We start from the raw sequence: 20,193 nt of genomic DNA on the forward strand, positions 1-20,193 counted from the left end.
TGGCCCTAAGGTGCCTTCCACTCCTTCTCTGCTCTTGGCCTCAAAGCCACATCAAACCCTCACTGTTAGCAGGCTACCCCCTTCTCTTTCCTCTGTTCTCCCACTCAGACCTTTGCCTTCCTCCTTTCTACAACCATCGCCCCTTAGAAACCTTCTAGACAAGGCAGTAATGTTGTCCTTGAATCCCCAAGATGGTTTAAGATTCTGGGTATAGACTGTCCACCCTTCCTAAAATTTTCCTTCCTGAAACCAGGTAAGAATGATTTTAATGCTTCATGCTCTCAACCTCCCATCCTCAAAAACGCAGCTCTTTGCGTGGTGATGTTGATTGTTGGAGTTTTCTTTGGTTTCTTTCCTTTTGTTTTCCTTCTTGTTTTGCTAGAATACCTCAATCAAGTAAATCTCCGGGAGAAAGCAGATCTTCAAGAGAAGGAAGCCCACGAATTGCTGGATTCGGGAAAGAACACGGCAGTGACAGTCAAGAATGTCCTGGAGACTCTCTGCAAGCCTGATCAGACCCCCTTGTTCTATGCAGGAGGGATTGAAATCCTGACTGAAATGATAAAGGATTGTAAGCCGGAGACGCGTATGGCCTCGTGGATATAGTTGGTGTAAAGGGGCAGTTGAGAGGTCAGCCCTGATGAGGCAAAGAATCTCTGTGTCCCTTCCTTCCACAGATACTCGAGACATACTGTGATGTGGGGACTAAACAGGGCGTGCAGGAAATATACCCCCGCCCCAGCTCCATCCTCCCCCAGAGCATGCATGTGCTCAGCACATATGCGGTGAACACCCTCCACGCGATAAAGCACAGAACACACACACGCACCGCATCTGTTTACATCACATACACACACGCCACACATACTCCCCCCTCCACACATCATACACACACCTGCTGTGTATCCCACGCGTACCCCACGTACACCCCAAACACCGCATACCGCCCTCACAAATCTCCCAAACGTCGAGGAATGGAAGACCCGATTCTGTAGGATAAACTCTGAGGTTCATCCCGTTATGTTTAATGGCTGCCTGGGACACGTAAACAGTTTCAGAGCAAACATGAGCTCTCCTGCTAACGAGAGCCGTGCTGTTCTCCTTCACCAGTTCTCGTAAATGTTGCCATCGGGGCTTACTCCACTTTTTCACTCAGTGACAGGATGCCGTTTGTACAACGAGGCAGGATCTCTGACCTCCCTTTAGCATATGATGGAAGACACTCAAATACTCCCTGCAGTAGTTTCTTGGAGGTTTTAGGTTCTCTAGAGCCTAGACAGAGCTTCAAAATAAATATTCAAGAGAGGTGAATATGCTAGTTCGTCCCAGAGGTTAAGCAGCTCCTGGAGACTCTCTAAAGACCATAAAATGACGAGTTGTCAGATAACCCACGAGGCCACGCAGGCTCGGCTCCCCTTCTCTGAACAGGATGTCCCTTCTACTGGGGCAACAAGTGGCTGATGACAGCCATAGGTTTCAGAAAGGAAAGGTATTTGTTTCCACCCAAACTGTGAATTTGTGAGCTTGACATTCCATGTTGGATTTCCCACTGTCCGCTAGACCTCAGCCAGACAGTTCAGGAGTCTGACCTGGTTTTTTATGAATCTGTTCCAGGCCCAGAACAGACTTTATTCAGAACACACAACGGATTCAGTGTCATCGGCGAGAATGAGGTCATAAGAAGGTAGGGGTGTTTGTAAAGTCAGCCAGCAGTAGAGCGAGGAAGGACAACCAGTTTCCCCCAAAACCCCTGCCCGCACAGACAGTGGCTTCACCGGGTGGCCTGACCATTTAGTCAGTGTTGGGGGCTCCTGGGAGAGAGCAGTGCTGCTCCAGGGGCACCCCTTGGGCCTTGTGCCTCGGGTGGTTTGAGTTACACCACAAGCAATGACCGCAGAGAGAGAAGGGGTCCGCAAAACTTCCCGGGTCCCTCCAGGCACTGCAGAGCCTGAGAAGTGACCATCTTTTCCTGGTTTCCCACCAATGTTTGCAAGATTGCTATTTGTTCTCCTCTCTTGGAATTTGCTGATCGCCTCAAGAAGTGAGATCAGCTGGGTCCTGGCTGATCTCATTTCTAATTTTTATCTGAAAAGAGATCCATATGGAAGGAAGTGGATTGCTAAATGTTATTTTATTTTTATTTTATTTCCTATTTTGATGCTTTGGGTGCAGTCCCCCAGGCTAAGGAGGACACTGCTGTGGGCTAGACTCACTGGCACCCGTTTGCATGTGTGAGGAAGCCCATGGACCCTCAGTGGCCTGCTGGCCCACTACAGTTCACCGGTCACCGTGCAGCCATCGCCCATGGCCGCGGCTCACCAGCCTCCCTCTGTGCAGCCCCGACTCCTCGGCCTGCATGACTGTCCTGGAGCTCTCTGCCCTCCAGTCCTGGTGACCGCGGCTCTGGGCTATAACATGACTTTCTTAAACCCACATTGGAGAAGTCTGGAGGTGAAATAAAACCAACTACAAAGAAGATCAGTACTGCTTTCCAGTTTTAATATCGCCATCCTTTGTCTGTTCTAGGTGCTTCTCCACGGCAGGGAAAGATGCAGTGGAAGAGACGGTCTGTGTGTCTGTCCTCAGACTCTGGCAAGCAGTGTGCGCTGGGAACGGTAAGCCAGGGTGGTCACTGCTCATCACTGTTAGCGTACTGTTGATGCGGGAGCACCGCGCTCGGGCGTGATCCTGGCCGGTCCCGAGGGAGCTGATGTCCAGACCTTCCCCCAGAGAGAGCATATCGATCAGAGGCGAGGCCTGCGTTAGAGTCATGTCTCTGCCACCCTTACTACTGCCTTGACGGTGGACACAGTCACTGTCAGCATACTGAGAGGTCTTATCCCCTCTGCCCTTTGCAGACTCATGACCTCAGCTCCTGCTCCAGGGCACCCCTTGGGCTTTGTGCCTCGGGTGGGGACGGAGATGTTCCTTTCCTGTCCACCTAAAACTACGGTTCCTTTTGGCTGACCATGGTACCCATTTCAGCATCCTGAGATTTTCGGTTGTCCCTGCTAGCATCTTGTGACGCTGATTCGTGTGATAATGAGACAGTAAAATGCTGCAGGGCTTTTATTTACCATATTAACATTTATTTACCTTTTTACATATCAGCATCTTCTGGGGTTCATGAAGTTTCTGCACAATCTCTCTTACCCCTTTGTAATGTAGTGAATGTAAAAAAATTTTTTAAGTATTTCCCTCATGTTAAGAAAGTGGTGTTTCCATAGGGAAAGGTCTGACCTTGGACAGAAAACACTGAAAATGGGACTGGTGATGCCTGGGTCTCCTTTTTGCAAGGCTTCTGTGGGAAGCCAGCAGAAGAGTTTGTGGGTGCAATTTGCAGACCATGACACGCTGAATATGGGAAAACAGGATTTTTTCCATTGATTTAGTAGAGCCAGGGAATCATCGGAAGTTGCAGAAGACTAGAGAATCCGGGGGACTCTTTCCTGAAGGGAATTATGCTCAGACTAATACCGTTATCAAGGTGCCTTGTCGCTCCTTAGGATCCTGCACTTGCCTGGGGGGTGGGGGGCGATCTCACATTCCCCCACCACAGGAGGGTGAGAGAGGCAGGGCTTGGTGGCCGTGCGTTTACTCAGGGCAAACCAGAGATAGCCCTCCCTCCCTGCAGCCCTGATTTCCTCAGCACGCACCTACTTGGGTTTCTGTGAACCTTGGGGGTCACATTTTTCTTTGACATCAGAAGAAATATTGTCAGACACAGCCTGTGATGTAAACGCTCTATCAGAGCCGTGAAATCTTGGGGTACCCAAATCAGTAAATACAAAGAAGACTTTAGAAAGGACAAGGGGGTGCTTACAAAGTTAAGGACAGAGACGGATGTCCCTGATAGACTGTCGAGTGGGAGACAGAAGCCAATTACAGGATAGGATGGGTCATTCTCTAATGTTATTCACAGGAGAGATGAGCACAGCTCCTTTAAGGAGTGAGCTCACCTGGAGGGGTCCCAAGATGAGGGAACCCACATTTTCAGCTTTTGGATTGTTTGCAATGAGCTGCTTTTCCAGTATGAGAAAAAATATATAAACTGCACAAACTCTGCTCTCTTTTGTGGCGAAGTCTCCACTCCAGCCTGTCCCTCTGCTTCCTCTCAAATTCACGAACCTGGCTAGAAAATGAACCAGGTGAAAGGGGGCAGATCCGTGCCAGCACTCTGGAAGTCACTTACGTCTCTATTAATCAATGTCCTCACATGACACCCCAGTTTTCTAGAAAGAACTGGTGGTTCCTCTGGCCACCATATGAAAACTGACTGTCTAAACATAGCCACAGGTAAGCTGATTCTTGTCCCTTTCCTCACATCCCAAATCCCGCACACCAAGGAGACTGTGACCGAACGTGTGTGCCAGGCCCTGTTCCGAGCGCCATCACCGACTCACTCACTGAACCCTCCTAACGCCTCGGCCACGTTGGCTGCCTTCCCCATTTCTCTGATGAGGAAACTGAGGAGCGCGGGAGTTGATGACTCAGCCTCAATCGTTTCCCTGGCCATCGGGACCCGGCGGCCTGGCTCCAGAGCTCAGGCTCTTACACTTTATTACTCTGCCTCTCAAATGAGGGCAGAAGAGCTGGTTTGCCCGTTGGGATGGTGGCAAATGACTGGTTTGACCGCTGTCATGTGCCTGAGATGCCCGTCTCCTGTCTTGCAGAGGAGAACAAGCGCCTGCTGCTGCTGCGCCCCGAGATGGGCGGCCTGCTGCCCTCCCTGCTGACCTCCCGCGTTCTGGGCCTCCGGAAGCAGAGCCTGGCCCTGCTGCTGCAGCTCGCCAGGACAGACCACGGACGGAGCCTTGTCGTCGGCCACCTTGACCTGACCGGGTAGGGCTCTGCTGGCAGGGTCTTCTCTGCGGCTTTTCACACGGTCACCCGCCACGTTAAGACCTGCCCGTCCCCTTTCCCACACCATCTGACACGGGACGACCTCCCGTCTGAACTTAGCACCCGTGGGCAGTTGCACCTCTCTGACCCGCCTCTGTCTCACAGATATTAGAGATGGCGGAGATGGTAGCCCCTCCATCTGGACTGGGCGTCCAGCCCTAGGACAGGCCGTGGGCTCCTGCCCCTTCGGCCTCAGTGCTCCTTCTACCCTCTTTATGCCTGTACTTCTTCCATTCCTGTTTGTGGTAACTCTGATTCTGCATGTTCTTCAAGCCCTTCTGGAGCAAGGTAGAGCATAAATAAATCAAACACGTCTCGAATACTCTTGCACGTAGGTCTGTCCAAGGCGTCCGGCTGTAGAAACAGCATGTGCCTCTCCCTTATTACACCTGATAAAAGAAACAACTGAACCCCAGTGCTTCTGTCCAGTGCTTTTCAGTCGAAATATTATTAGTTTTTCCATGCAAAATTCTCATTTTCTCTATGAAAAGAGCTGCATGTTGGCAATTTCGTGTCGTTCAACCCAGTAGAAGCGGGAGCCGTGACGACAGCTTGCTCTATTCGTGTTTCACACACCGTCTAAAAATGAGTTGGCTTCCGATTCTTCTCACTATCATTACCTCACCTTCTCTCTTCTCAGCCTGGGAGGTCGGCGAGATCAGTGTTATGACACCATTTCACAAATGGGGCAGGAGGAGCTGCCTCAGAGAAGCAGGGAATCTCACCCCGCCGTGTCTCTGCAGGCCAGCCCTCTCTCCGATCCCCGACCGAGCTGAGGCCTCCGGGGCCCCACCCCGTGTGGGGAGGACGTCCTCTGTGCTCAGGACCGGGTGGTTATTGAGCCCCTCCCCGTCTCGGCCCAGGGGCAGCCCCCATGGCTCACAGGCAAAGGCAACCCCCCTGCAGCTCAGCCCACACAAGCAGATGGATCATTCGAGTTAAGTCCTCAAAAGCACGTTTCACATTTCACATGACTGCAGTCATTTCCCCAGTACCTTCCTCATGGTTTTTCATTTGGTTTTGGTCTGAGTAAATGTAGCTGAGTTGTCATAAGCCACCCCCTCCCAGCTGTCTCTGAATTGCTTGAATTGTAATTTGAATTTTTCCATTGCTTTGGAGAGTGGCGTTTATGAGCATCTCACCCAGTACGGCCTAGTCCCCAGGCTGTCGAAGACACTCAGCTTCTTGCCTTCTGCCCACTATTAAACCAGAAAGAGATGGAATGTGTTCTCTGAAATGAAGGGAGACGGCTCGGCGCAGGACAAGGAGGCACCCAGGTCCCATGACCCTCGCGGGCACACATACCACATTCCTCTTCACGTGCTTTTCCCCAAATGAGAAGTTGGAGCGACAAATGTGCTCTGACAGGCACCGAGCGAGGGCTAATATCACTTTGTGGAAAGCACTGGGGTTTTCAGTTCAGCAGTCATGACCCCAGAGCCTCTGCTCGTCTCCTTCTATTCACGTGGCCCAGGAAAGCTGCTTAGCCTCCACGCACTCCGGTGTCTCATCTGTATCACAGACTAACGATGAAGCTTAACAGAAGTGATACACGTTTGCCACTTACAGTTTTCTCTGCAGCATTTTACACAGCACTTGGCCAGGAGACGCTGGTCTCGTTTACCTCGCGTAACAAAAAAGACTAAAGATGGCAACACCAGTTCAATGACTTAAAGATATCCGGGTCAAGGTCTCTGTCCTTCTCTTGACCTTTCCCTCATGGTCCCACGAGGGTGCTGCAGCTCCAAGTATCACATCCCTTGTTGAGACAGGTTAATAGCAGCTAGGATCTGTCCCATTTATCAAGAGAAGCTACTCCTTATTTCTGTTGGATCAGGATTGTGTCCCATGCCACTCCTGTGGGGAAAGTGGTTCCAGGAGAGTCAGGTAGGATAGAAGGGGAGAGCAGCGTATCTGTGGGATTAGCCACCAAACGGCATCTGCCACAGTAAAGAAAGGAACTGGTGGGGTGCCTGGGTGGCTCAGTTGGTTAAGCGTCCAGCTTCAGCTCAGGTCATCGTCTTGCGGTTCGTGGGTTTGAGCCCCAGGTCAGGCTCTGTGCTGACAGCTCAGAGCCTGGAGCCTGCTTTGGATTCTGTGTCTCCCTCTCTCTCTCTCTCTACCCCTCCCCTGCTCGAACTCTGTCTCTGTCTCAAAAATAAACACGAAAGAAAGAAAGAAAGAAGAAAGAAAGAAAGAAGAAAGAAAGAAAGAAGAAAGAAAAGAAAGAAAGAGGGAGGGAGAGAGGGAGGAGAGGGAGAGAAGGAGGAAGGAAGGAAGGAAGGAAGGAAGGAAGGGAGGAAGGAAGGAAGGAAGGAAGGAAGGAAGGAAGGAAGGAAGGAAGGAAGGAAGGAACTGGAGTCATACCTGACACATGGTGTGGACTCAGTAACTTTTAAAAGCATTTTCATTTTCTCTCTTCAGGGTCTATTTGCTCAGGGTCCTAAACTGAGGTGAACGTGCATTTGTTGGTTCACCAGAGCATTTTCTGACCTGGGGTCCACTATAGGGACAACTGTCTGTCAGCAGAGCAGAAAATCTGCCATCCGGAAAGAGACAGGAGGGAGGAGAAAGGACAGCAATGTCCTTCCTGGATAATGACTCCAGTTAGGATGTGTGTCTTGTCACATGGAGAGGAAGTCTCGTTGTTCATGTCTCTTGAGACAAACACCAAGGTGAGCCAAGACTGCCGGCTCCACTTCTGTGCATTTCAGCATCATTTTGTCCATCCCCAAGACAGAAGAAAACAGAGTTAAACTGATGAGTGAAGACTCTGAACTAACTGTAAAATCCGTAATTTCTGATAGCAGGAACACTAGAACACTCTTCTAAGGAAGTTGGGGATTTGCAGAAGCTTGGAGTTACCTGGGACCACAGAAACAGTCCAGTCCAGCCCCATCCAGTGCCGCTGTCCCCTTTGCGGTACCCTACTGTGGTCTGTGTGTGATGCCCTCCAGGGAGGACTCCAGCATTGTCATTGTATTCTTCTCCATGTGATTAGGACGGGCGCTAGAGCAGCTAGTAGACTGGGAAACTTGCCCCAGCCAATTAGAGGATGCAGATCTCACCTCCCAGGGCAGCCCATCCTGTTCCGGGCTAGTTCTGACTGATGGAAAGCTATCTCCTTGCACTGGACACAAAGTGCCTGCCCCATTCCACGCTCCTTACAGGGAGGCCTTGGTCCAGTCTGTTGGAGGCCTCCGGACCGCTTCAATTCTCCCACTTTCCAGTGTTTGCGGCATCTGAAGACACTGATCTTTTCCAGGTTAAGCATCCTGGTTTCCTTGACCATTCTTCAGATTATTTGACTTCCAGACCCCTCCTGGAACGAGCTGCTGAATAATCCAGTGGCATAGATGTGGGTGGCTGGAGTCTACTCCTAAACCCCAATCCCCAACCTGATGGTCCCTTTTCTGCCTCTATTGTTGGCTGCCCCGTGGCACTGGGTCCTGCGGATTGCCGCACTCTTCGTGAAACTCCAGCACGTGGCTGGCCACCCCTCGTGGCCCTCCTTCTGCCCCCAGGCTCTTCCTTCCTGGTTTCCTTGGCAAACTCCCCTTATGCGGTCACCCTTGCAAATCAGGGATCCTACTCTTGGCCCTCTTCTCATTCGTGGCCTCAATTATCACATACAAGTCCCTCTCTTGAGTGCCAGAAGACCCTCCTCTGCTGCCGGACATCTTCCATGTCAACACCACAGGCATCACTAGGTTAAATCACAAGTGGTTCTTCAAAGCAGACCCTCTGCCTGAATTTCCTATCTTCATAGGTGGCACTTCCATCCACCCATCGCTTAAGCCAGACTCCTGAGGGCCCCTCTGGGTGGGAAGATGGTATGTTGTCACTCCTCCCTCTTCCGCATCCCGGGATCCTTCCTTAGGGCTCTCTTCTGGCATCTGTGAGCACCCCTTCTAGGCCTTCACGAGGGCCTCTCTCTTCCCAACTGTGTGTCTCGCCCTGCCCCTGCCTCAGCGAATCCCCCCATCTTTACTGTCTGGACCATTCCAGTTCTCCCCCCGTTGGATCCCCTGTCTCCTGTACGGTGGGCTCCAGTCCGGCCTCCGCCATTCCACCATAGGGATTTGCCTCCAATGCACATCTGTTCTGTTATGTGCCTACTTAAAACTCCAGAATGACTCTCTACGGCCTATAGCATTAATTCTCCAACACCGCGAAACACGGTGCTCGGGAACTCCCTGCACACTTCACTGAGACGCAGCCTCCGCCAAAGACCGAGAGGCCCACGAAGCTGCCTCCCCCACCATACACCAGCACACTCGGCAAAACCTAGGCCCGCGGGTGAAGCACAAATTGCCAGCAGGCCACAGAAGGCGCAGCACCCCGCCTTGCTGCTCGCTGTCCTGTCCTCGTGCCGTAAGCAGCAGCTATGAGGAACTGCTGGCGTCCCCACGTGTGCCCCTGCCGTTTTGTGCCTCACTGTCCTTGTGAATGCCGTGTGCTCTGCTTGTGATGCTCTGCCCCTGTCCCCATGTGCCTGACACGGAGCTGAGACGTTGTCTTATTTCCTTGCTGCGGCCCCAGAACCCACCACACCGCCTGGCACTTTGTCATCAGTAAGTGATGTCGCTTGAACGAACAAACACAAGTGAACACTGTACTTTCGGGGGACAGCCGACATGCCCTCTGCTCTCTGAAGCCTTTATCTCCGTCCTCCCACACCACACGCCAGGTAGACACCGTGCCCACTTTACATGCATCTGTTTCTAACATACCACCTAACACGTGTGTCACTGTAGGGGACCAGGCGCCCAGCACTGTATCCCTGCACTGAGCCCAGCACTGAGCACACAGTAGGTGGTTAGTGCGGGTTGGCTGGACAGATGACTCCTAGCGGTGGCAGCCAGGCCGTTAGGACAGCCACAGATTGCATTAGCTTTTTTTGGCAGCTGTAGCACACTGTTTGTTCATCCTGGGTTTGCGATCGGCTAAATGCCCTTGAAACTTTCATATGAGCCAGGTCTGAACCAGGTCTCCCAGGTCTATTGCTCATACAGAATTTGCAGCTCTAACGGGAGGGCTTTGAATTTAACCCTATTCAATATCATCCGACATATTCAGCAGCCCGTCAAAATCTTGTTGAAACCTTACTCCATCCCCCACCTCGTTAGGGGGCCCTCCCTCCCACTTGAGTCGGCAGCAGATTAGGAAGCATGCCACCTAGATGTCACTTATGGTGATTGAAGTTGGCAGAGGTGCCAGAGATTCCGTCCCAGTTGACATCTGATAGTCAGTGAACTTTGGTTAAAACTGTTCAACCCTCTGGGAGTTTAAGTGGCAGAGTCATCCCCATAGGAAAGTGTCTGTCTCTTTGGGGTGGGCAGGGAGCTGGGCTGCTCAGGAGGACATAGTGAGGCCAACTTTCAGCTTATGTGACCCAGACGCAGACTCCTTTCTGGCCTTTTTGTGAGGTCTCCTTGTTGGGGATGCTGTCGGCTGGAGGACAGCCCGCTCTGAGGTTGTTCTGGATTTTTGCAGATTGTTGGAAGCCCTGGTGTCCTTTCTTGATTTCTCAGATAAGAAGGCCAACTCTGCTATGGAACTGCTCACAGACTTGGCTCTGGAAGAAAGGTAATTTTTATTTCCAGAAACTGACATTTCCTTTTCAACATTTGTAAAACTGTCTGATCTTTAAAAATATGCAGTATGCAGGGAGGTTTGGCCAACTGAGCATCATAAGATTCACTGAGTAGAAGGGCCGCTGCCTTCCAAGCAGGGGGCTGTGGCTGGCCCTTCCAGTCCCCCCTGCCTGCAGGGGGACCCCCGTCCTTCATGGGTCTGGAAGCAGTAACAGACTTAAAAAACGGTACCTCTCACAGTTTACAAAGCTACTGTCAGTTGGAGAAGCTTCCTTCCCTTCATCACTGCCCACTCGGAACTGCCCGGCAAATGTGTGTTGAATGAGTCTGAGAATAGAAAGCAACTTGCCCTTGGGTTCTCAGTGGCATTGTGGGTAATCCCCCCTTCCCTCCACTTAGCTGCTGGGGAAGACAGCAGAGGTCTTCAATTTTCATAATTCTTGGGGGTTTAAGTGCATCTTTGGTCTGTTTTTAAATCTCACAAACTTAAGGGTGTCTTGCTTAGCATGGTCCTATGATGAGAAAGAGCTGTCTGTGCCCACAGACAGGCCATGGCATGGGCTGGGAATGTGTCAAAGCCGCTCTAGTAGGAGCAGATGTGTGTGTATCTGGGCCCTCCTCACCGCTGTGCAATAAACATGCTTGCTCTGTGTTTCCTGTTTGCATGGCACACAGAACCAGGGGAGGGCCGGGCTGGTGGTGAGTGAGCTTGGCAGAAATCGAGGGATTCCAGCAACTTCCTCACTAAAAGAGTTACCACGTGAGGTCTGCTGTTTAACGTCAAAGGCAATTCTCCAGACTTAGAAAAATTAAAGCCACATTACATACCCAGTGACATTTTTTTTTTTTTTTGGTTCAGAATAATTCATCCATGCACACTGCACATCACACGGTCCCTGAGCCTGTGATACTCTGCTCCCTTACCCAAGACACCGTATTTCTGTTATAGTTTGTGCAGTGTAGAACTAAATCATGGGGATGTTTTCTCCACAGATTCCAAGTCTGGTTCCAGGCCAACCTTCCAGGTGTGCTCCCGGCACTCACAGGTGTTCTGGTGAGCAAGCCCGCATTTTTCGCACCTGTGACAGACATTCGCAGACGCGTGAGCAGAGCCATTTAAACACAGTTTACGCTCCAGAACTCCTGCTGTCTCTCGGGTTGATTAATCATTTCTTCACAGCTGAAATTGACACAATTCTGTTATCACAACAAGTGCAGTTGGGACAGGTGGGGAGGGCCTATGGATGGGGCTCGAGTGCCGGGGAAAAGAGGATGGGTGTGGACTGTGTCTTAGGTGGAGGCAGAGAGAGGGTGTCAGCTCCGGTCGGTCAGTCCCCTTCTGACCCTAAGGCTCGTCGTAAGTACCATGGGCAGCCGTGTCCCTGAGTGGTGGTCATCCCCAGCGGGAAGGCAAGTAGTGATTTGAGCTGATGAAGCAGGACATAGCAAGGTGGGGTCCTCCTAGGACAGCATGCTATGACTGGACCCTGTGCCATGGGAGTCATCAAAGTCTCAGGGGACCTGAGAACTTGCCCACATGCCCATATTCCACGCACATGGAAATGGAAGCTCTGAGAAGGGACGAGACTCGCCCCAGCCCTCCCAGCGGGTTGGTGGAGTCACTGAGATGAAGCCCCAGGCCTCCCCATCCCAGGCTAGGGTGCTTTTGGGCCCACTGCCTGTGTGCCTCCCTCCATGCTGGTGCCAGGTGGCCCCACTGGTGCCCTTGGGTGACATTCCGCAGTCTGCTTCCCAGGCGTTTTGCTGAGTGAGGGATGCCCCTAGAGATTGCTCTGGCATCGTTTGCCTGCTCTCTGCAGACTTTCCTTCTCTTGGCTCGTTCTTAGAGGAGAGAACCTACAATAACCAACACGTCAGCTCTTTGCCAGTGTATTGCCCTCGTGGGAAACCTTAGTGCTGAGGCTGCCGTCCGAAGACAGATATGTGCCTCTGAAGAGTTCGGGGATGCCTGTCTGGGCCTCATGGTACTGTGACTCTTCCGTTCAGAATGTAGTCCTTTACCTGCTTTGGGAGCAGTGGCTTCTTCCTGATTAGCCGGCTTTTCCAAAAATTCTTTTTGAGGGGGCTGGAGCCAGTGGCTTACCCCTTCTACAACCATAGATTTTATGGGTGGCCGGCCTTAAAGAGCCCTCCATCCACCCTGGAGAGTTTGGAGGACTTTCTGGTGGAGTTGGCTTGACTGCCCACTCCCCAGTTTAAACATAGGACCGGGCCGAGCCACAGTCTCATGGCTCAGGCACCAGAGATTCCTTGCAAGTCTTCTCCACTAACACTAATTCACGGAACTGGTCTCTGATCTTCCACCATCTCCTAGGGTCACAACACTGACAGTTCAGGGCGCGTGAGTAACTAAGATCACTGCCAAAGGGATGAGGTGGCCGTGAAAAGCTGCAGGGCAGAAAGGTGACTGATCCCTTTGCTTTGTTTCCCAAGGCCAGGTGTGAAGAGGCTGTGGACCTGTTCAGAGACGTCCTGTACACGCTCCTGGGACTTGTGATGAACTTGTGTCTTCAGTCCCCCTTCATCTGTGAGGTACGGCAGTCTTTCCTCCCTGCAGGGAGCCCCGGCACAACCCAAGCCCAAGCCTGTGCATTAATAGAACTGCTCTGGCTTTCAGAGAGAGAGTAGAAGCGGGGGACTCACACCCTGGTGGCGGGAATGGGGAGAGCAGGACGGACGCTGTGTCACTCTGCTCCAGAAAGTGGACTGAGTGTCCAGGATGTGCTGAGCACAGTGCTAGGTTCTGCCTTTCCAAAGTCAAGTAAAATGTGCTCCCCGCCCTCAAGGCATTGCCCTGTAGTTAGGGAGATGAGACAGTTGTGGGAAGAAGCAAGAGCGATGGAAGAAGGGGTCGTGAGGGAAATACGGACAGGGTGTGGCCATGCTGAAGAGGGAGAGGCCAGTGCTGTTGGCTCAGAAGGAGCTCCATGGAGGATTCAGATTAACAGGCCATTCAGACCTCCTCCTCTCTCCTGTCGTGGCAGGTTTGGGCTGTGGAGGTGAGCAGAAGGTGCATGTTTCTACTCAACAGCCAGGACGGAGGGATCCTGACAGTAAGTGTCTCCCCGGGAGATCCAGAAACGGCTTCCTTTGTTGTTCCAGGGGAGTCGGTGACCGTCCAACCCAGTGCCCATCTGTGGACCCCCAAGAGTCCATGGACCCAAGTCAGGAATCTCTTTTCTGTATGGTCTGCAACTTAACAACTTCCACAGTTTAATTATAGAATTTGTCCTATTGCAAGATATCCTGGTGCAAATTGTACAGGTGATGAGATTTCATTTACAATCTTTTTCCGTAGTCAAGAAAGCCAGGCCTGTATTTTGAAGCCCGTGATCCCAGAGGCTGTTTATGCACAATGGTTTTAGCCCCCTTGGACATGCATGCTGGGTGGCTTTCTTATTTGTGCTTCTGACATTTGGACAAGAAAGCTGAGAAAGACCTGTGGTCAACACAGAGCATCGGGGGGACATCAGTATGATCCACAGACCATTTGCTGTCATCCAAGGATGTGTTGTTTACTCACAGAAGTAATCACCCCAACTTCTCCACCTATTAGGTCAGGGCCCTAGTGCTCAGAGAAACACCTGGGGCACATCCAGCAGGTGTGGGAAACCAATCCTCCAAGGGAGCACATACTGGAGACTGGGTCCAGGATCACAATAAAGGTTCTGAACAGATGCGACGAGCCCTGTATGGGACTAGTGTGCCTGCAACTTCCCCAAAGTCAGTTCAGACAGGACAGGGTGGAGGGTTTTCACGTGGACTCCTGGAGTGCATGGCAGGTCTCCAGGGTCCCTGGAACCCCCTGAAATTGTATAGACAGTTTTGGGGGCACATGCATTTTCATGGCAGAGGCATCATGCCTTTCATCAGATCCTCAAAATAAAGACCCATCACCCCAAAAGTGGCAAGCATCACTATTGTCAGGTGCTTGGGTTTTCCAGAATGGTTTAGACCAGAGCTAGTGAGCTAACCTTTTAAGGACTCTCCTGGCCAGATGTTTCTAGGACTCTCTGCCTGTGCCTCAGTCAGGTGCTGACCGACCGGCTTGTTGGACAGAGCAGCAGTGTCACCAGGGCCATCTGGTCCCTTGGGAGTGGGCTCTCCGCTCTGTCTTGGGCCTAACAAGAGATCTGTAGTGTCAGCTGGGCAACATTCTGGCACCTGTAGGGAGCAGATGAGGGAAATAAGACTGATCATATGGTAATACCCATATTTATCCCTTCTCTGTAGGGAAACCTCATTAAAATCAGACTGAAAACATTAGGGAAGGAAAAAAAAAACTAGAAATCCACACTGACAAAATGAACAGGCAAGAGATCATCAGTCAGTTTTTAAATAATTTTAACCCGTTTCTGGAAGATGAAGAACACCTACCAACGTCATAGCTAGTGAGGCAGGGCTGAAGGAACCTCAGTGCAGAGAACAGATACAGAGGACACAGATTTGCCTTGTAGGACCCTGGAGAGGCTCGAGACTCCAGAACACCAGGTGCTACAGAGGCTACAAGTAAGAGATGGGGGACCGCGTGTGGCAGTCAGGTGTCTATACCTCTGGTGGAAAATCAGAGCTTTTTTTCTCTAAGGGAATTGACAGACCAGAGAAAAATGTTTTGCTTTCTAGTGTCTGGGAGTGCTACCTCTGCACGTGTCAGTCGACAGACTCCCAATAAACACAGCACACCGGAATATATTTTTATTGCTCTTTCATAAGTGTGCCCATAAATGGGCAGCTAAGGGTCACGGGACATTTCAGGGAAGCCACACACAGAAATAGAAAAAGCAAGAGAAACAGAAAAACATGAACCCAGAAGAAATAGAGATGATATAGGAAACAAAAGAAAAAGTGACGATCGTTTGTGTCCTCCGAAAGATTCAAGATAACATTATATCTATAACACCTAGCTAGCTCTTTGATAAAAACAACAGCTAGCTCTTTGATAAAAAGCAAAGTGGAACTAGAAAATCATGAATGGCGTCCGCCAGAAAGCAGAACAGGCAGACAGAGATTCGGACAAGATGAAGGACAAGCTAAGAGAGAGACCCTGAGGATCAATCCAAGAAGCCTGCCGTCTAGTAAAGACCCTGCTACTCCCGGAGCACTGCAGGGTGTCGGGGCAGGACTTTCTGTGCCAGAGCTGACCTGCTCGGTTCCATGTAGAGCTGAAATGAACGGGGCCCCTGCATGCCAGGGGCCCTGTTTCCAGCCCTTGAGTCACCTGTCCTGCACCTGTATAATGAACACTGCTTCCTGCCTATTCCTTGGCCGCTACATATTTGTAAAACCGAGGTGCGTGTTTTGCTCCCCACACTAATGATTGTTTTCGCCTCACTAAACTACTTGCTGACTTTTAAAGGTCATCAGAATTTATGAACAGAACGATTAATGATCTTCACTTTCCGCTTCACCCAGAGAGCCGCTGGCGTCCTCAGCCGCACCCTGTCTTCCTCTCGGAAGATTATTGAGGAGGCCCTGAGAGCAGGAGTGGTGAAGAAGATGATTAAGTTCCTAAAGGTAGAGCAACTTACTGGGTTACAACCACTTGCATTTCCAGGAGCGGCACAGGTTATCTGAGGGACAGAATTAAGGAGGGTTTTGTTCCATTCAGGGGCTGCCATTTCACCCCTGCCCTCTGTGAAACTTCTTGAATGAGGATTCCTTCCACCTGTCACCCAAGACAGTGCTCTGAACGTCACCGTAAGATTGCTGAACAAATCTGTAAATTATTCATTAGAAGCATCCATAACAATTGGTGGCCACTTGAGCCTCACTTAAAAATATACAGGTTCTGTCCCCGAAAAAGATGGTTGGCGTGGCTTTCCACAAGGTCCCACGGGCCCCTTGTTTGGCTCGTGTTCTGCTGGCCATGCTTTCTCCGGCTGTCTGGAGAATGTTGGCTGTAGCTCTGCTTATGAGGGAGGGAGGGGGCAGCGTTGCTCTGGGACAAAATGGTGCTTCCGTGATCTGAGTCAGCGCAGCAGCTGAAGTAGACCCACCGGAAGGACCAGGTGAATAAGGACCCCACGGGAGGCCTTCTCATAAAACCCCAGGCTGAGCAGGGCCAGGAGGCATGCTCTGTCGGGGGGCCGCTGCTGAGGCAGGGGCAACATTGAGGGGTAGAAGGTTGGGTCAGCGTTATTAAGCTGCCACATGGACAATGACCATCACTCACCCCATGCAAGTCTTGCACCCCGCCGGAACTGCTGATCACGTGCACACACGTGTGCACTGTGCATGTATATATGCACGTGTGCCTCTTGAAGATCCTGCATTGGGTGATTTTGAGGGTTATGAGTTGACAGTTGTCACCTCTTAAAATGATCTAGATTTGTGATGTTCTCCATGCAGGCCTGTCAGCCTGACAGCCTTAGCAAGTCATTCCCCATTCTCCAGTGGTGAGGTGACACGGTGAAAGGCGGGGGGGGGGGGGGGCGCTCTTCCTCCCTCTTTGGTACATCTGCCAGTCAACAGCACCATGCCTTCCTCAGCCACTCACTCATAAAACCTTCTCCAGGCAATTACCCAGGTGCACATGACAGGCCCGCATTCTGTCGGGCTGTGGGCTGTGCTGCTGGGGACAGGAATGACACCAGCCTGGCAGGGCCCGGGCCTGCTCACCGGGAAGCACCCGCCATTCTCGGGGGAACTGTGTTTTAGAAGTTTAGGAAGCCGCTCACACAGGCACAGCTGCTCGCTGGTTTGTGGCCAAGAACAATCAGAGGAGTGACTTTATTTTTCCAATTTCATTCTGAAACCCAGACGGGCGGCCAGACCGCATCACGATATGCCGTGAAGATACTAGCTATCTGCACTAATAGCCAACATGAAGCACGAGAAGAAGTGATAAGACTGGATCAAAGTAAGTGATAGTTTCCCTAGGCAAGAGCCTACATCCCAGAGGTTAATCCCGCCTCACAGCTGCCCAGGGAGCAGGGGCGAGGCGTGGGGAGAGGCACTGCAGAGCCCTGTTAACCTCTCTCTAGACTTCTGCACTGTTTACTAAGATTATCTGTTTCACCCTGTTCTGGAAGCATTTAATTAGCCTTCAGCTGCACACAGGTAGCACACCCATGCTGGAGACCCTGCTGCGAAGCAACTCAAAGATGACAGGGTCGAGGCCAGGAGCCACTGCCTCTCTCCTAGTAAACTGAAATGGTTTCTTTGGGTTTTTTTTATTAATTTTTTTAACATTTATTTATTTTTAAGAGAGAGACAGAGCATGAGCGGGCTCATGCAGAGCATCTGCTTTGGCTGATCTAACGCGAATTCTCTCCCTTCAGGGACCTTTAGTGAGCAGGGAAGGTAGCAGAGTCGGAGGCAGCCTTAGTCTAGTAACTAAACATGGCTGCGGTCATGTACAGCGGGTGTTCCCAGCGAGGCAGCCTGCGAATGTTCTTCACACGTCCTCTGGCGTGGAAGAAGGAGCCCTTCTTTTGCATCCTGCTCCTTGCCCTGCAGCCACAGGGAGCAGGCCCGGGGCCCCCTACTCGGGGCCCTCAAATGGAGTACAGGGGCTTAGAATGGGGACTTTAGGGAAGACAGACCTGTGTGACACATAACATTCAGCCACACAACGACTGTGTCACGCTGGGCACTGCCCTGGGCATCCGAGAAACATCAGAGATGTATCCAGGAGCCGAGGAGGTCCATAGTACTCAGCAAATACTTGCCGAGTGACCAAGTGACATGTCAGAGCTTTGGGGAGGCTCAGTGTCACTGACACTCCAGGTGCTCCTCCTGTCCCTTGCTGTTTGAGGTTCAGAGGGACAGATGCTGGTTCTCTCCCCTCCCTCTAGAGTTTGGCATTCTGCTGAGGCTGCTCAGCTCAGAGGATGAGATTGTGGTGGCCAACGCTGCCCTCTGCCTGGGGAACTGCATGGAGGTGCCCCGTGCCGCGTCTTCCCTGCTGAAGACGGACGTTGTGCAGGTGCTGCTAAGGCACGCAGGTGGCGACGCCCAGAAGACAGCCGTGCAGCTGAACGCAGGGATCGCCCTGGGGAAGCTGTGCACGGCCGAGCCCAGGTATGCACCCGCTCCAAGCCGGGGTGGCCCGCGTCAGTTACATCCTGGAAGACGCAGGGCCAGCAGAGGTACCATGCGGTGGCTATGTGGTGGCTGGGCCTCTGTGCCACCCAGAACCCCGTGGAGAGCCCCGGGAGTCCTGGTGCTTCCTGTGCACACAGGTGTTAGGCCCAGTAGCTACATCCCTGAGAGACCTGGGCTCTCAGGCTCCAGTGAGAGAGGGAGAAGATGCTTCTCTGACAGGCATCTGTCCTGTGCACTCACTGCCATCATCTTCCCTCCATTCCATTCTCTCCTTCTCTTCTAGCTTCTTGCCCATATGTCCACGCATCCCTCCTCCTTCACTTTTTTGCCCGTTGCCTGAGCATGTGGGAGAATGCCCAGTGAGGGCCACATTCCCGTGCTGGAGGAAACTGAAGCAAGAATGGCATGTTTAAGACAAGCCAGGGCAAGAGATCTCTGCTCTCACTGTGTGCATTGCTTCCCTTTTAGCTCAGGCTACTGTTCTGCTCTGGCTGGGTTCTGATGTGCTGAAACACCTAGTTATCATGCATGTCTGAGGGATGGAGTCCCGGCATAGGAGAGGGGTGCCTTCCATGGACAGGGAGCAGAGCTGGCTCCTTCTCTTCCAGACTAAGCCCTCTGATTCCTCCCCAGAGAGTGAGAGGGTCGACTGGGATCACATCTGAGGCCCTTTCAAGTTCTGTCTGATTGTTCAGACGGAAGGCACAGATAAAATCTTTCTTCTACAGAAAGCAAGGCACGTTAGCTAGGTTGAGCTCAAAGTGGCAACCTACTGGGGAGTCCCCGAGAGCAAGGCCCCGTCGGATCAGCCTGTCCATCTGCCACTCATGACAGTATTTACCGTGTTTTTGTACCTCCCTGAGCACCTTACATGCTTTGATGGCCAGGGCTCCCAGGGCAACAGCTACTTCCCCTTTCTGCCTCACCAGCCAGCTTCTACCTGAGAGGGGGTGGCTCCAGGCACCATGGCATTGATGTCCTGAACTTGGTGTTCTGATTATGGCAGATTTGTCGCTCAGCTGAGAGAGCTGCACGGGATAGAGATTCTCAACTCCACCATGAAGTACGTGGCTGATTCTTAAGATATGTGGCGTCTGTGCACATTTTCAGCATCACGGGACTGTGTGCTAGGGGTGGTTCCTGTGCTAATAAAGACTGTCTGAATGGCCACTCCAGAGCTGGGCATTGTTTTCAGATGTTTGCCTTCTGGTTCCCACTGATAATGGCAGAGTGGGTGTCAGGCCGGCCGCGGTGTTGGAAACCACTCAGCATCCATCACACTTTCCTCCTCCTGTCCCTTCCTGCCCTGCAGGGCCTGGACGCCAGCAAACAAAAAGCCACATTTCCCAGATCCCCTTCTAAGCAATGTTTCTAGACAGGAACCAGACTCTTCCTGCCCCTTTGGCTGTTTCTGCTGGTAACATCCAAGAAACATCAAGTTTTTCGACAGCGGGATCTCAGTGTCCGAGTTCCAGCTCCAGAGTGCCCAGGGACAGTGGCAGTGGCAGTGGCAGCTTCTTCGGGCCTGGCCTGCCACTGTGCCATGTCCTCTTGAATTCAGGGGGTTGAGTAGTAGGGGGAGGCTCCCGAGGCAGGGAGTTCTCTGTGATCCAGGGAATCGTTCCTG

At 51.8% G+C, this 20,193-nt stretch overlaps 1 protein-coding gene across 1 annotated transcript in view; it reads left to right on the forward strand.

Moving 5' to 3' along the window:
* Window positions 1-19,737, forward strand: part of TTC12 (tetratricopeptide repeat domain 12) — a 51,500-nt gene extending 31,763 nt beyond the window's left edge. Inside the window, exons 9-21 of the mRNA XM_032595005.1 lie at window positions 383-571; window positions 1,615-1,684; window positions 2,527-2,615; window positions 4,674-4,842; window positions 10,399-10,491; window positions 11,493-11,553; window positions 12,347-12,484; window positions 12,954-13,052; window positions 13,505-13,573; window positions 15,933-16,034; window positions 17,280-17,379; window positions 18,317-18,542; window positions 19,573-19,737. Coding sequence (XP_032450896.1) covers window positions 383-571; window positions 1,615-1,684; window positions 2,527-2,615; window positions 4,674-4,842; window positions 10,399-10,491; window positions 11,493-11,553; window positions 12,347-12,484; window positions 12,954-13,052; window positions 13,505-13,573; window positions 15,933-16,034; window positions 17,280-17,379; window positions 18,317-18,542; window positions 19,573-19,648 — 1,481 coding nt within the window. The 3' untranslated portion in view covers window positions 19,649-19,737. The remainder of the gene's footprint in view (window positions 1-382; window positions 572-1,614; window positions 1,685-2,526; window positions 2,616-4,673; window positions 4,843-10,398; window positions 10,492-11,492; window positions 11,554-12,346; window positions 12,485-12,953; window positions 13,053-13,504; window positions 13,574-15,932; window positions 16,035-17,279; window positions 17,380-18,316; window positions 18,543-19,572) is intronic.
* Window positions 19,738-20,193: the final 456 nt, after the last annotated feature.

Source organism: Lynx canadensis, chromosome D1 (genome assembly GCF_007474595.2).
Source record: "Lynx canadensis isolate LIC74 chromosome D1, mLynCan4.pri.v2, whole genome shotgun sequence".
Classification (NCBI taxonomy): domain Eukaryota; kingdom Metazoa; phylum Chordata; class Mammalia; order Carnivora; family Felidae; genus Lynx; species Lynx canadensis.